Source organism: Danio rerio, chromosome 1, assembly GCF_049306965.1.
Source record: "Danio rerio strain Tuebingen ecotype United States chromosome 1, GRCz12tu, whole genome shotgun sequence".
NCBI classification, from domain to species: Eukaryota; Metazoa; Chordata; class Actinopteri; order Cypriniformes; family Danionidae; genus Danio; species Danio rerio.
The window spans coordinates 61,974,610-61,989,045 of NC_133176.1; the positions used below are offsets into that span (position 1 = coordinate 61,974,610).

The window sequence follows — 14,436 nt, forward strand, 5'->3', positions numbered from 1 at the left end:
TGCCCTTTTAATCAATTGATAGAAAAAGTAAAGGTGCAGGCTAAGGCAACAACATTGCACTTACTTAGACTCATTTACTGTCATAGAAATAAAGTTTAGAAGGATTCTCTGTAAAAAAAATATATATATACTTTCACATTAGTTAGCTCTGTGGCACGAGCTGGCCACCATCTTGGCAGTGACATCAAGACACATCTTGATTTAGTCTGGGTTGAATGTTCGATCTAAACTTTAGAATAAATAAATGAATACATTTTTTTATCTACTCCGAGTTTGCGGTTGACCCTTTTCACATTTGGGTGTTCCTCAGCAGAGGAAGTCATTATACTTAGTAAACTTCATAGATATTTACATTAGATGTCACCTATGCTGTATGCCTATTGGATAGAATGTGGAAATACAGACATTTTAGTACAGGGAAGCCCTCCTTTAAAATGAATGTGGGACAGGTGCAGTGGAGTACTAGCCATCCTGAGTCATAGGTGTATATCTATATTCAAAAGTTTTCCCAGTGGTCAGTACGCAAATATCAAATTATGAAAATTATCATTTTTTAACACTTATCTACATTAATGTGATGTATTCATTTACAACGTTTGCTGATTTTATTCAACAAATGTAGCACTACCCAAGTATTTAGTGCGTGTTGGTGCTTCCATTTGCCACATTAAGTGACTGTATTACCATCATTACTTGTTTAGCACAAAAGTTTGTGACATACAAAAACATAAAAAACTAAACCTTACCTGTGAAATGTTCTGCCGTTGTGCTTTGTTTTCTTTTTTCGTTTGCCCGTTACTACAACTGTACACAGCGCTAAAGTCCAGCATCTTCACATTGGCTTTGCGGTCGACTATAGTGCGGTTCAATGACATTTGTCCTGGAAGTACAAATGTGGCAATAAAATCCGAGACCGATAACGGCAGCCAGAAGAGAAATATCAAATTTACTGTCCTGCCCCCATAGACGCTGTATTACAAACACCTCACACAAGTGGGAATTAGTTTTTTTGTGATGTAAATATGATATACATTAATACATACAGTGTTTATACTGTTAAAAAACTAAATATTAAAAACTTTAAGGTGTTTAAGATGCTAAAGACCGTTAAACGCGTCTTGTGAAAAGTGTCCGTTAAGATTCAAATGGTGCTTGGACGTTATTTTCATGTAGAAAGTAGTGGGGGAGGGGAGATCCTATTCCAAGCACATCATTTAAGCCTCGTTCAAAGCACTACGTCGTCAATGTCTAACATTCAGCACTTGAAAGATGGAACAAAACAACATTTTAAGAATGTAATCGATTTAAAAGCTTATTGAAATAGAGACAAGAACAACCCCCCTAAAAATGCTATATTTGTGAAGTGAAGTGAGCCGAGCGCGTCGCTCGTGCGTCAGGAGGCGCTGTTGTGACGCTTTCCAGTCCAGCGCGAAAACCACTGAAGAAAAGCAGACGGTGAGTGTTGCTGAGAGAAGTTATTAATCTGATTTATCTGTTCATGTGCTTGTTATTTTTCTGCCTCCAGTGTTTAAATGTGCTCAGATGAAGCGTTCGCTCTTTTGTGTTTAAGCAGTAGCCGTGTTTTAGCCATGGTGTGTGAAACTTCAGCAACACAGTAACTGACATTCCTCCTCAGGTATGTCACACAGGCAGGGCTGCATGATTATATTAGAGAAACGCGATGTTTTGTTTTTCTGTGATATTATATATTGAGATATGAATACAGTTTCACTTGAAGAGCTCTGCTTGCAAAGAATCCATTCAGTTAGATTAAATTTGATGCTCCTGTACAGGAGTGAATCATGCAGATAAATACAATAGAGCTAAAATAAAAGTGAAATTTACAGCACAGCATATTCAGATACAGAAATTGAATGAAATTGAAAACTACTCTTCATCTTAAATATAAAACAATAAAACTATTAAAATAAAATATAAAACAATACACTACAAAAATACAAATGGTGCCTTATATTTCATTGTGCCTAAATGCTTAAATATTTGAAACTTCAGGGTGTCCGCGGTGGCTTTAAACAGTCTTAAGTCTACTGAAATGTTGTGTTGTAGGTCTTTCATCTTTTTTTTCATTCATTCATTTTCTTGTCGGCTTAGTCCCTTTATTTATCCGGGGTCGCCACAGTGGAATGAACCGCCAACTTATCAAGCAAGTTATTTTACGCAGCGGATGCCCTTCAAGCCGCAACCCATCTCTGGGAAACATCCACACACATTCAAACACACACACACTCATACACTACAGACAATTTAACCTACCCAATTCACCTGTACCATGTCTTTGGAGTATGGGGGAAACTGGAGCGTATGGAGGAAACCCACGCGAAGGCAGGGAGAGCATGCAAACTCCACACAGAAACGCCAACTGAGCCGAGGTTCAAACCAGCAACCCAGCGACCTTCTTGCTGTGAGGCAACAGCACTACCTACCGCGCCACTGTATAGCTACTCAATCTGGCCATCAACATCCATACAACCAACAACAACCCATCTCAATAAAGCTTTTGACTTTTTATTTAAAAATAGCATTTATTAACTTTCCTTACAGTAACATTTGCTTAAATGTACTCCATTTATTCACTGCCGAGGACACTGACCTGACTTAATTTTTTTATTATTATTAAATTATTATTGTAGACTAGAGTACGTGACAGATGTTTTGTTCTGTTCTTGATCAGGGTTTGGGGTTTGTGAAGGGATATGTTTGAATATTAATACAAAAAATATTCAAACAAAATTATTATTATTGTATTATTAAATTTATTAAATTTTATACTTTTTTTTTTTGATGGGGCAAGTTAAAATCTTTTCGAACTGGGATATTTGAGAAAACAATTCCTTAGCATTTAACCCTGTATATGTCTAAAATTTTATTCATAGTTGTCCTAAAAAGGCTTTAAAAGTCTCAAATTTAACTTGGTGAAACCTGCAGAAATCCTGAACTTGTAATGCATTATCCAGACAGCAGACATACGTGTGCTTTAAGTGTATACTAACAATTAATTTGCTGTTATTTCAGTATATAACACTTATTGATATGTCTGAATATGTTAACAATTACTGATAATTTCATATATGTATAATATCTGTATAATATTCCTTCTGTGTTGAATCATTAGTGAAATTCAGTTTACATGCAATGATGAAGTAAAATATTTCTGAGTATTCTCCAAAATAAAATGTTATTTTCTTTAATAATGCATTAGTTCTGTGTAATTTTGTTATTGTTCAGTCAGTAATGAATCCAGTTTGTGGTCCATGAAAGTGTATTTTGCCCATGTTGAAGTGTTTGTGTTCAGACTAGATAATGTATTAGGTGTAGTTCACCAAAAAAATTACAATTCCTCACCATTTACTTACACTTGTGGTTTTAAAAACAAAATATATAAATATGTAATGCATTGAACACATTTTAAAATGTTTGAGCATCTTTGCACTTTTTAAACAGATCAGAGAAAGTTTAATTGTAAATCAGTGTTCAGTCATGACAGCAAAAGTTCAACATACTAACAAAATCATGCTGTGTTTGAGTTATTTACAAATGTGCAACACATGTAATATTGAATGAGTTTTACTGCTTGTGCGCAGATGTTGAGCATGGAGGTGCAGGTGGACGTGAGCTGCTGTAAATCAGTAGGAACTGATCTGTCCATGCTGGATATTGAGGATTTCATCAGTCAAATCTGTCAGCTGAAGAAAGAGGTGGCGTCGCTGGAGGCCAAGCTGAGAGAAAGAGGAGAGAAACTCCAGCCAGAGGTTTGAGCAGATCTTCATGTCCTGAAGGTGGATTGATGAGCTCTCTGTCAGACGCAGCTGATGTTTCTTGTGTTTTTCAGCGTCAGGATTCGCTGTGCGGCGTCAGAGCTCAGAGATCCAGAGACACGCAGAACTCAGAGCTCAGCCTGACTTTACTCTGTTATACTGACGCTCAGGATCATCAGAGCTCTGAGCCAGACGCTGGAGAACAGCAGACCACACTGAAGATGTGCTCCGTAGGAGAGGAGGACTGCAGAAACCTGATCCAGAGCAAAGAAGAAGATCAGGAGGATGATGGTGATTATGATGAAGATAGAAAAGATGATGTTGGAGCACAGCAGATGCCAATAAAGATGTGTTCTGTTAAACTGGAGGACTGCGTTAACCTGATCCAGATCAAACAAGAAGAAAACACTGCAGAAGAAAAGCCAGAGGATGATAACTGTGGTGATGATAATGACAACGATGATGATGACAATTATGATCCAGGTGATGATGATGATGATGATGACTTTGTTCCTCCAGGTATGTCACACACAGGGCTGCATGATATTGGAGAAATGTGATCTTATATATAGAGATATGAATACAGTTTCACCTGAAGAGCTCAGTTTGGAAAGAATTCATTAAGTTAGATTAGTTATGAAGCTCCTGTACAGGAGTGAATCATGCAATAGAATCAAATATTCAAAATAAAAGAGCAGATAAATACAACAGAGCTAAAATAAAAGTGAAATTTACAGCACTTTAAGCTTTTCTGATAAGTCTAAACGTATTCAGATACAGAAATCAAATAATAAAGTTTATTCTACGATGCTGCTAAATCGTTGATTCTGATTGGCTGATGAATATCTTAAGATGTGTCGATATTTTAAAATAATTGCAAAGCTAAAGTTTTAATTGGAAAATAATGAACAGTATAAGTTTCATAATCAGAATAATTGACTCCTCTATGTTGAATTATTAGAAAATAGTGCACATTATAAGTGGAATAATTGACTCTGGTCTGTTTTATTGTTAGAAATTATCAGTGGTGGAAAGAGTACTGAAAAATCATACTCTAGTAAAAGTGGCATTACTTGCCCAAAAAAGTACTGCAAATACAAACCTGAACACTGTTTCAGGTACAGTCTAAGAAAGCTATCATGCATACTAATGAAGTTGCAGCGCATTCATAATGGAGCGCGCTGATTGGTTGGGAACCAAGCCATACTCATGAATCAATGCAACACACTCAGAGACGTAATACAGGACACCCAGGTACAGACGTGCAGTCTACACGCTGGAATACATGCTAAGATCTCATGGCCATGACGCGCCTTAAAAAATTTGTTTCAAACTGGAAGTACAAATTTGCTAGAAATAACGCAAAAACAACCAATTTTCACTTGTTAGTGAGATATACGTGTCCTAATAGTGTTTTTAGCAGTGTGGGACACATATACGACTGTCAACAGCTCAAAACACGTGTTCTGGTGATTCGTGACCCTTTAAAATGTCAGTCTTTACTGATTATTTGTTTACTGAAGTGACATAAAACACATTTTATCTCCATTTTAGGTTTTGCTGCTGACCCACAGTGTGATGGAGAAATGCCCTCTACATCTAAACAGCAGCCCACAGGGAAGAGTTCCTCTGGAAAAACTCAAAAGCCAAAGAATTATCACTGTGAGCAATGCGGGAAGAGTTTTAGATCAACATTTCAACTGACGATTCACATCAGGGCGCACACTGGCGAGAGACCGTTCCAGTGCAACCAGTGCGACAAGTGTTTCAGGTCAAAATATTATCTGTTGCGCCATATGGAAAAACACACCGACAAAACGGTCAACAAAGAGAGACGGTATCAGTGTTCACACTGTCAGAAAAGATTCTTTGAGTTGCATTCCTGTAAAACACACGAGAGAACTCACACCGGAGAGAAACCGTATCAGTGTTCGCAATGTCAGAAAAGTTTCTGTGATAGGTCAAACTTGTATCAACACGAGAGAATTCACACCGGAGAGAAACCATATCAGTGTTCACACTGTAACAAATGCTTCGGTACTAAGAACTCATTGAAAATCCATGAGAGAATTCACACCGGAGTGTCGAACTCCAAATATCAGCGACAGGCATTGCAGTGTTCACACTGTCCGAAAATTCTCTGTAATAAGAATACCCTAAAACAACACGAGTGGATGCACACCGGAGAGCTCCCTTATCAGTGCTCGCACTGTGACAAACGTTTCCGAAATAAGTCACACCGGAATAGACACGAGATAGTTCACAGCGGAGAGAAACCGTACTTGTGTCCTGACTGCGGCAAGAGCTTCAAGACAGAAATTTCTTTCACAATTCATCAGAGACACCACACAGGGGAAAGACCGTATACATGTAATTATTGTGGGAAGGGTTTTGTTCAGTCGAGTGATGTAAAACTTCACCAAAGAACTCATACAGGGGAAAGACCGTATAAATGCTCACACTGCGACAAGTGTTTCTCTCGACCAGAGGCTGTGCGGAATCATGAGCGACGTCACACAGGGGAAAAACCGTACCACTGCTCCCTCTGCAGCGAGAGGTTCAGTTTTCCATGGCTTTTGAAGACCCACAAGAAGAAACACGCTGTCTTAAAATCCTTGTAGGTAAAATTTGTAAATACATTGATGTTGTGTTTATAAAAATACCAACTTGCTTTGCTACATGGGTCTGTAATGTGAAATGTAACGAGTGAACTGTTATTTACTGTAATGTTCAGATCAGTGTGGGTTTTTGAATCAAAGACTTCATTAAGGATGGCTGGCACAAAACTGACGTTTCGACACAGTGCCGAGATCCCAAACCGCAGATGTGTCCAAACACTGCTCCGAAATGTTTCGAAACATCCAGGTCACCTGACTAAAGCGATTTCAAAGGATCATCAACTGCACAAACATTCCCAGACCTGGTGATTCTATGTTTGATTGACCGGTTTGGAAGGAAAACCCCCATCTACCGTAGTCTAATGCAGTGTTTCCCAATCCTGTTTCTGGAGGCACACCAACAGTAAAGGTTTTCAGCCTCGCCCCTTATCAAACACAACTGAATCAACTCACCAGAACATAAGAAGAGACTCCAAAACCTGAAGTTATTGGGGGTTGGGAAACGCTGGACTAGAGCAACAAATCTATTATTCAACAAATCTAGCACTAGTCAAGTATTTAGCGCGTGTTGGTGCTTCCATTTGCCACATTAAGTGACTGTATTACCATCAATACTTGTTTAGCACAAAAGTTTGTGACATACAAAAACATAAAAAACTAAACCTTACCTGTGAAATGTTCTGCCGTTGTGCTTTTTCTTTTTTTCGTTTGCTCGTTACTACAACTGTACACCGCGCTAAAGTCCAGCATCTTTACATTGGCTTTGCGGTTGACTATAGTGCGGTTCAATGACATTTGTCCTGGGAGTACAAATGTGGCAATAACATGCGTGACTGATAACGGCAGCCAGAAGAGAAATATCAAATTTACTGCCCTGCCCCCATAGACGCTGTATTACAAACACCTCACACAAGTGGGAATTAGTTTTTTGTAATTTGATGTTAATATGATATACATTAATACATACAGTGTTTATACTGTTGAAAAATTAAATATTAAAAACTTTAAGGTGTTTAAGATGCTGAAGACCGTTAAACGCGTCTTGTGAAAAGTGTCCGTTAAGATTCAAATGGTGCTTGGACGTTATTTTCATGTAGAAAGTAGTGGGGGAGGGGAGATCCAAATCCAAGCACATCATTTAAGCCTCGTTCAAAGCACTACGTCGTCAATGTCTAACATTCAGCACTTGAAAGATGGAGCAAAACAACATTTTAGGAATGTAATCGAATTAAAAGCTTATTGAAATAGAGACAATAACAACCCCCCCTAAAAATGCTATATTTGTGAAGTGGAGTTAGCCGATTGCGTCGCTCGTGCGTCAGGAGGCGCTGTTGTGACGCTTTCCAGTCCAGCGCGAAAACCAATGAAGAAAAGCAGACGGTGAGTGTTGCTGAGAGAAGTTATTAATCTGATTTATCTGTTCATGTACTTGTTATTTTTCTGCCTCCAGTGTTTAAATGTGCTCAGATGAAGCGTTCGCTCTTGTGTGTTTAAGCAGTAGCCGTGTTTTAGCCATGGTGTGTGTAACTTCAGCAACACAGTAACTGACATTCCTCCTCAGGTATGTCACACAGGCAGGGCTGCATGATTATATTAGAGAAACGCGATGTTTTGTTTTTCTGTGATATTATATATTGAGATATGAATACAGTTTCACTTGAGGAGCTCTGCTTGGAAAGAATCCATTAAATTAGATTAATTCTGATGCTCCTGTACAGGAGTGAATCATGCAATAGAACAAAATAATCAAAATAAAAAAGCAGATAAATATAATAGAGCTAAAATAAAAGTGAAATTTACAGCACTTTAAGCTTTTCTGGTGAGTATAAGCATATTCAGATACAGAAATTGAATAATAAAATAATAAATACTATTTATCTCAAATATAAAACAATAAAACTTTATTAAAATATAAAACACTAGACTTTATTAAAAAAACAAATGGTGCCTTATTGTGCCTAAATGCTTAAATATTTGTAACTTCAGGGTATCCGCGGGGGCTTTAAAAAGTCTTAAGTCTACTGAAATGTTGTGTTGTAGGTCTTCAATCTTTTTTTAAACAGGTCTTAATTTTCCTTTGTTCATGTATAGCTACTCAATCTGGCCATCAACACCCATACAATCACTAACAATCCATCTCGATAAAGCTTTTGACTTTTTATTTAAAAATTTAAATATTTACTATTTTATTTACTTTCCTTACAGTAACATTTGCTTAAATGTTCTCCATTTATTCACTGCCGAGGACACTGACCTGACTTAATTTCTTTTTATTATTAAATTGTTATTGTTTTAGACTGCAATAAGTGACAGATGTTTTGTTCTGTTCTTAATCAGGGTTATAGGGTTTGTGAATAGATATGTTTAAAAATTAATTAAAAAAAATATTCAAACAAATTTATTAAATGTATTAAATTTTATACTTTTTTTTTTTTTGATGGGGCAAGTTAAAATCTTTTCTAACTGGGATATTCGATAAAATAAATCTTTAGCATTTAACCCTGTATATGTCTATAATTTCATTCATAATTGTCTTAAAAAGGCCTTAAAATTCTCAAATTTAACTTGGTGAAACCTGCAGAAACCCTGAACTTGTAACGCATTATCCAGACAGCAGACATACATGTGCTTTTAGTGTATACTAACAATTAATTTTCAGTTATTTTAGTATATAACACTTGTTCATATATCTAAACGATGACTGTAATTATTTAATATTTTATAATATCTGTATAATTTTCCTTCTGTGTTGAATCATTACTGAAATTCAGTTTACAAACATTTATAAAGTAAATTAATTCTGAGTAATTTCCTAAATAAAATGTTATTTTCTTTAATAATGGATTAGTTCTGTGTAATTTTGTTAATGTTCAGTATATAATGAGTTCAGTTTGTGGTCCATGAAAGTGTATTTTGCTCATGTTAAAGTGTTTATGTTCAGACTAGATAATGTATTAGGTGTAGTTCACCAAAAAATAACAATTCCTCACCATTTACTTACACTTGTGGTTTTAAAAACTAAATAAATAAATATGTAATGCATTGAACACATATTTTAAAATGTTTAAGCATCTTGGCATTTTTTAAACAGATCAGAGAAAGTTTAAGTGTAAATCAGTGTTCAGTCATGACAGCAAAAGTTCAACATACTAACAAAGTCATGCTGTGTTTGAGTTATTTACAAATGTGCAACACACATAATATTGAATGAGTTTTACTGTTTGTGTGCAGATGTTGAGCATGGAGGTGCAGGTGGACGTGAGCTGCTGTAAATCAGTAGGAACTGATCTGTCCATGCTGGATATTGAGGATTTCATCAGTCAAATCTGTCAGCTGAAGAAAGAGGTGGCGTCGCTGGAGGCCAAGCTGAGAGAAAGAGGAGAGAAACTCCAGCCAGAGGTTTGAGCAGATCTTCATGTCCTGAAGGTGGATTGATGAGCTCTCTGTCAGACGCAGCTGATGTTTCTTGTGTTTTTCAGCGTCAGGATTCGCTGTGCGGCGTCAGAGCTCAGAGATCCAGAGACACGCAGAACTCAGAGCTCAGCCTGACTTTACTCTGTTATACTGACGCTCAGGATCATCAGAGCTCTGAGCCAGACGCTGGAGAACAGCAGACCACACTGAAGATGTGCTCCGTAGAGGAGGAGGACTGCAGAACCATAATGCAGAGCACAGAAAACACCACAGAAGAAGAAGATCAGAGCGAGCAGGAGGAAGGTGATGATGGTGATTATGATGATGAAGAAAGAAAAGATGATGTTGGAGCACAGCAGACACCAATGATGCGTTATGTTGAAGTGGAGCAATACCTTAACCTGATCCAGATCAAAAAAGAAGAAAACACTTCAGATGAAAAACCTGATGATGATGATGATGATGACTGTGATCATGACAACGAAGATCGGAACAAGGATGTGGAGGAGAAGGATGATGATGATGATGATGACTTTGTTTTTCCAGGTATGTCACTCACAGGGCTGCATGATATTAGAGAAATGCTATGTTTTGTTTGTCTGTGATATTACATATTGCGATATGAATACAGTTTTACTTGAAGAGCTCATCTTGGAAAGAATTCATTAAGGCCCTACCCTTCCCCAATTTCGGTTCTTGCGACATATTTCAAAAAAGGTTAGGACAGGAGCAGTTTAGGGTTAGTAACCAGGTAAATTCGTTAATTAATATTGTGCAGAAAATAATTGAAATGTTTAAAAACAATGTTCCTCAAAGAAAGAGAGGAAGACATTTGGATATTTCACCTTCAACAGTTCATAGCATCAATAAAAGATTGAAGGAATCTGAAGGAGTTTCAGTGCGTAAAGGACAAGAGCGCAAGCCTAAACTGAACAACTGTGATCTCCGATCCCTCAGGCGGCGCTGCATCAAGAGACCTAATTCATCTATAAGCCACATCAGCACATGGGCTCAGCACTACTGTGGTACACTTTTGTCAAGCAACACAATACAGAGTTACATCCTCAAATGTGAGTAAAAACTGTACTGTGCCAAAAGGAACCCCTATGTTAACAGTGTCCAAAAGAACTGCCAACTTCTCTGGGCTCGGAGGCATTTGGGATGGACCATCACAGTGGAAATGTGTACTGTGCTCAGATGAATCAGTATTTCAGGTTTTTTGGGGGAGAAATGGACGATGTGTGCTCCAGACCAAAGAAGAAAAGGATCTTCCAGACTGTTCCCAGCAACAAGTCCAAAAGCCAAGCTCTGTCATGGGATGTGGTTGTGTCAGTGCCCTTGGCAAAGGTAACCTGCACTTCTGTGATGCTCCATTAATGCTGAACTGTACAGCGAGATTATGGAGCTTAATATGCTGCCTTCTTCTCCAGGGACGCTCATGCAGAGTTTAACAAGACAATGCAGAACAGAACCATATACTGCACACATTACAGAGTCCTGCTGCGGAGAAAGAGGATACAGGTACTGGACTGGCCTGCCTGCAGTCCCGACCTGTCTCCAATAGAGAATGTGTGGCGCATTTTGAAGCAACTAAGTCCTTGTACTCATTCCCACCCTATGACTTGTTTGCAGGAAAAATGGGATGAAATTACACCTGAAACAGTCGTCACTTGGTGTCTTCAGTCCTTTTGTGTCTTTTAAGTGTTGTGAATGCCAAAGTTAATGCTTTGTGGTAAATGCTTTACAGCTTTAACTTTTTTGAAACGTGTTGCAAGAACCAAAATTGGAATACATGCTTGTTTATTTTGAGGAAAAATACAATAAAAATCACGAGAAACACATTAAATAATGTTTGTTGTACTGACTGTAATGAACTACAAGTCCAAGTAAATTTATAAATCACTCCTTTTTTATTGTGTTTTTCGTGAACTTTTTCTGATTTGGGGTTATACTATACAAGAAATATTATTATGGATTATAGATAGCCAAATTTGGCTTTTTCTTTTCTCAATCTGTTTTTGAAACAAATGAATACAGCAGAAATCAATCATTCATGTAGCCTGACATGTTTACTGCTTCAAAATATTTTAAATAAACAATACTGTGATACCGTGAAACCATGATATTTTTATCCAAGGTTATCCTACCTTCAGAATCTTATACCGGCCCATGCCTAAATGTATGCTTGTTTTTTTTTTATTTTTTATAAAACTTCTTTTTAATGCCAAAAAAAAATTAAATTTGTGTATCTCCTGACTCACGTGTGCAGCCATGTTGCTGTTGTAGCTGGTGTATTGTGGAAAACTTTCCTACCTCTTATTTTCTAGTGTGGTCCTGAAAAATCTCTGTTTCAAGGGCTGTCTAGCCCTTTCCCTTAGCCCTACATCTTCAAGCTAAAGAGAATTGGGACACCCCGACCCCTTCATCTGATCTTGCAAAACTATGGGGAAGGGCTCAGGGCGAATTGGGATAGGGCTGTATGATATTGGAAAAATGTGATTTTTTTTTTCTGTGATATTAAATATTGCGATAATCTTTACTTAAATCACAAACGTCTGCAATTCAATAACCACATTAGAAAATGTACAAATTCCAGTCTTTATTATCTTGTTACAGATGCTGCTGCTGATCCACATTGTGATGGAGAAATGCCCTCTACATCTAAACAGCAGCCCACAGGGAAGAGTTCCTCTGGAAAAACTCAAAAGCCAAAGAATCATCACTGTGAGCAATGCGGGAAGAGTTTTAGATCAGCTTCAATACTGGGGGTTCACCTGAGGGCACACACTGGAGAAAAACCATTCCAGTGCAACCAGTGCGACAAGCGTTTCGGGACAAAATATTATCTGTTGCGACATATGAAAAAGCACACTGACGAAACAGACAACAAAGAGAGACCGTATCAGTGCTCACACTGTCAGAAATGTTTCTTTGAGTTATATCTCTGTAAAGCTCACGAGAGAATTCACACTGGAGAGAAACCGTATCAGTGTTCGCACTGTCAGAAAAGTTTCCGAACTAGGATGAACTTGAAAAACCACGAGAAAATTCACACCGGAGAGAAACCGTATCAGTGTTCACACTGTAAGAAATGTTTCGGTACTAATTCAAACTTGAATCATCATGAGAGAATTCACACCGGGGAGAAACCATATCAGTGTTCGCAATGTGGGAAAAGTTTTGGTACTAAAAAGCACTTGAAAACCCACGAGAGAATTCACACTGGAGAGAAACCGTATCAGTGTTCACACTGTCAGAAATCCTTCTCTAATTTGAACACCTTGAAAGCCCACAAGAGTATTCACACTGGAGACAGTACATTTCAGTGTTCACACTGCCCGAAAATTCTCTATAGCAAGTCTTCCTTGAAGGAACACGAGTGGATGCACACTGGAGAGCGTCCGTATCAGTGTTCTCACTGCGACAAATGTTTCCGAAGTAAGTCACACCGGAGAACCCACGAGAGAATTCACACCGGAGAGAAACCGTACTTGTGTCCCGACTGCGGCAAGAGCTTTACGAGAAGCCTAACTTTCAGAATTCACCAGAGAGTCCACACAGGGGAAAAACCGTACACATGCTCGCACTGTGACCAGTGTTTCACACGACCAGACACTCTTCGCAATCATGAGCGAATTCACACAGGGGAAAAACCGTACCACTGCTCCCTCTGCAGCGAGAGATTCAGTTTCCCATGGCTTTTGAATACACACAAGAAGAAACACGCCGTCTCAGAATCCTCATAGTTTAATTTTGTAATTACATTAATAGTGTGTATATGAAAACACCAAGCTGTGTTGCTACACGAGTTTCAAAAGCTTAAAAGCTAAAACGATAATGTTTTTCAGCTTTAATTACTGGATATGCATCCTGTTTGTTAAATTCACCGTAATGTTCAGATCGGTGTGTGTTTTTGAATCAAAGACTTAATATTTATATTTTATCATGATATTTTAAAGCTGCCCTGCTGAAAAATCCAGCTTAAACCAGCCTAGGATGGTTGGCTGGTTTTAGCTGGTCAACCAGGCTGGTTTTAGAGGGGTTTTGGCCACTTCCAGGCTGGTTTCCAGCCATTTCCAGCCTGGTCTTAGCTGGTCAGGCTGGGAGATGACCAGCTAAAACCAGCTTGACCAGCCTAGCCAAGCTGGGAGCCCAGCCAAAACCAGCTATGTCCAGCTTAAACCAGGCTGGTCAAGCTGGATTTAGCTGGTCATTTTCCAGCCTGACCAGCTAAGACCAGGCTGGAAATGGCTGGAAACCAGCCTGGAAGTGGCCGAAACCTCTCTAAAACCAGCCTGGTTGACCAGCTAAAACCAGCCAACCAGCCTAGGCTGGTTAAAGCTGGATTTTTTAGCAGGGTGATCATGGACACTCTTCCCCCTTCTGTAAATAAACTGATGTTTTAGTCCTCTTTTTGAAGTTGAGTGCTGTCGTAATCTTCACACATGTCACCTTCACATATTAATTAACATGTTATCCTGCCATATATGGCTAAAGCAAATACTAAAAGAACTGATAATGTTAAACATTTGATGGAAAAACAAATAAAGTATAGATGTATGGGCTAATGTAACACCTTATATTGCACTTAAGAGTTGCTGTCGTAGAAATAAACTATTTGTGGGATT

The 14,436-nt window shown here is 38.2% G+C and overlaps 1 protein-coding gene across 1 annotated transcript; it reads left to right on the plus strand.

Annotated features, from left to right (window-relative positions):
* Nucleotides 1-1,381: 1,381 nt before the first annotated feature.
* LOC141375508 (uncharacterized) lies at nt 1,382-14,227 on the plus strand. Its single transcript, XM_073909129.1, has 8 exons — nt 1,382-1,455; nt 3,603-3,770; nt 3,851-4,295; nt 5,331-6,396; nt 7,684-7,774; nt 9,626-9,793; nt 9,874-10,354; nt 12,425-14,227. The coding sequence occupies exons 2-8, from the start codon at nt 3,603-3,605 to the stop codon at nt 13,552-13,554; spliced, it is 3,549 nt and encodes a 1,182-aa protein (XP_073765230.1). The 5' UTR covers nt 1,382-1,455; the 3' UTR covers nt 13,555-14,227.
* The last annotated feature ends 209 nt before the right edge of the window (nt 14,228-14,436 follow it).

Coding starts and splice junctions, on each gene's coding strand:
- LOC141375508 (XM_073909129.1), top strand. CDS start 3,603: ATGTTGAGCATGGAGGTGCAGGTGGACGTGAGCTGCTGTAAATCAGTA. Junction 3,771..3,850: donor GAGAGAAACTCCAGCCAGAG/GTTTGAGCAGAT, acceptor TGTGTTTTTCAG/CGTCAGGATTCGCTGTGCGG. Junction 10,355..12,424: donor TGATGACTTTGTTTTTCCAG/GTATGTCACTCA, acceptor ATCTTGTTACAG/ATGCTGCTGCTGATCCACAT.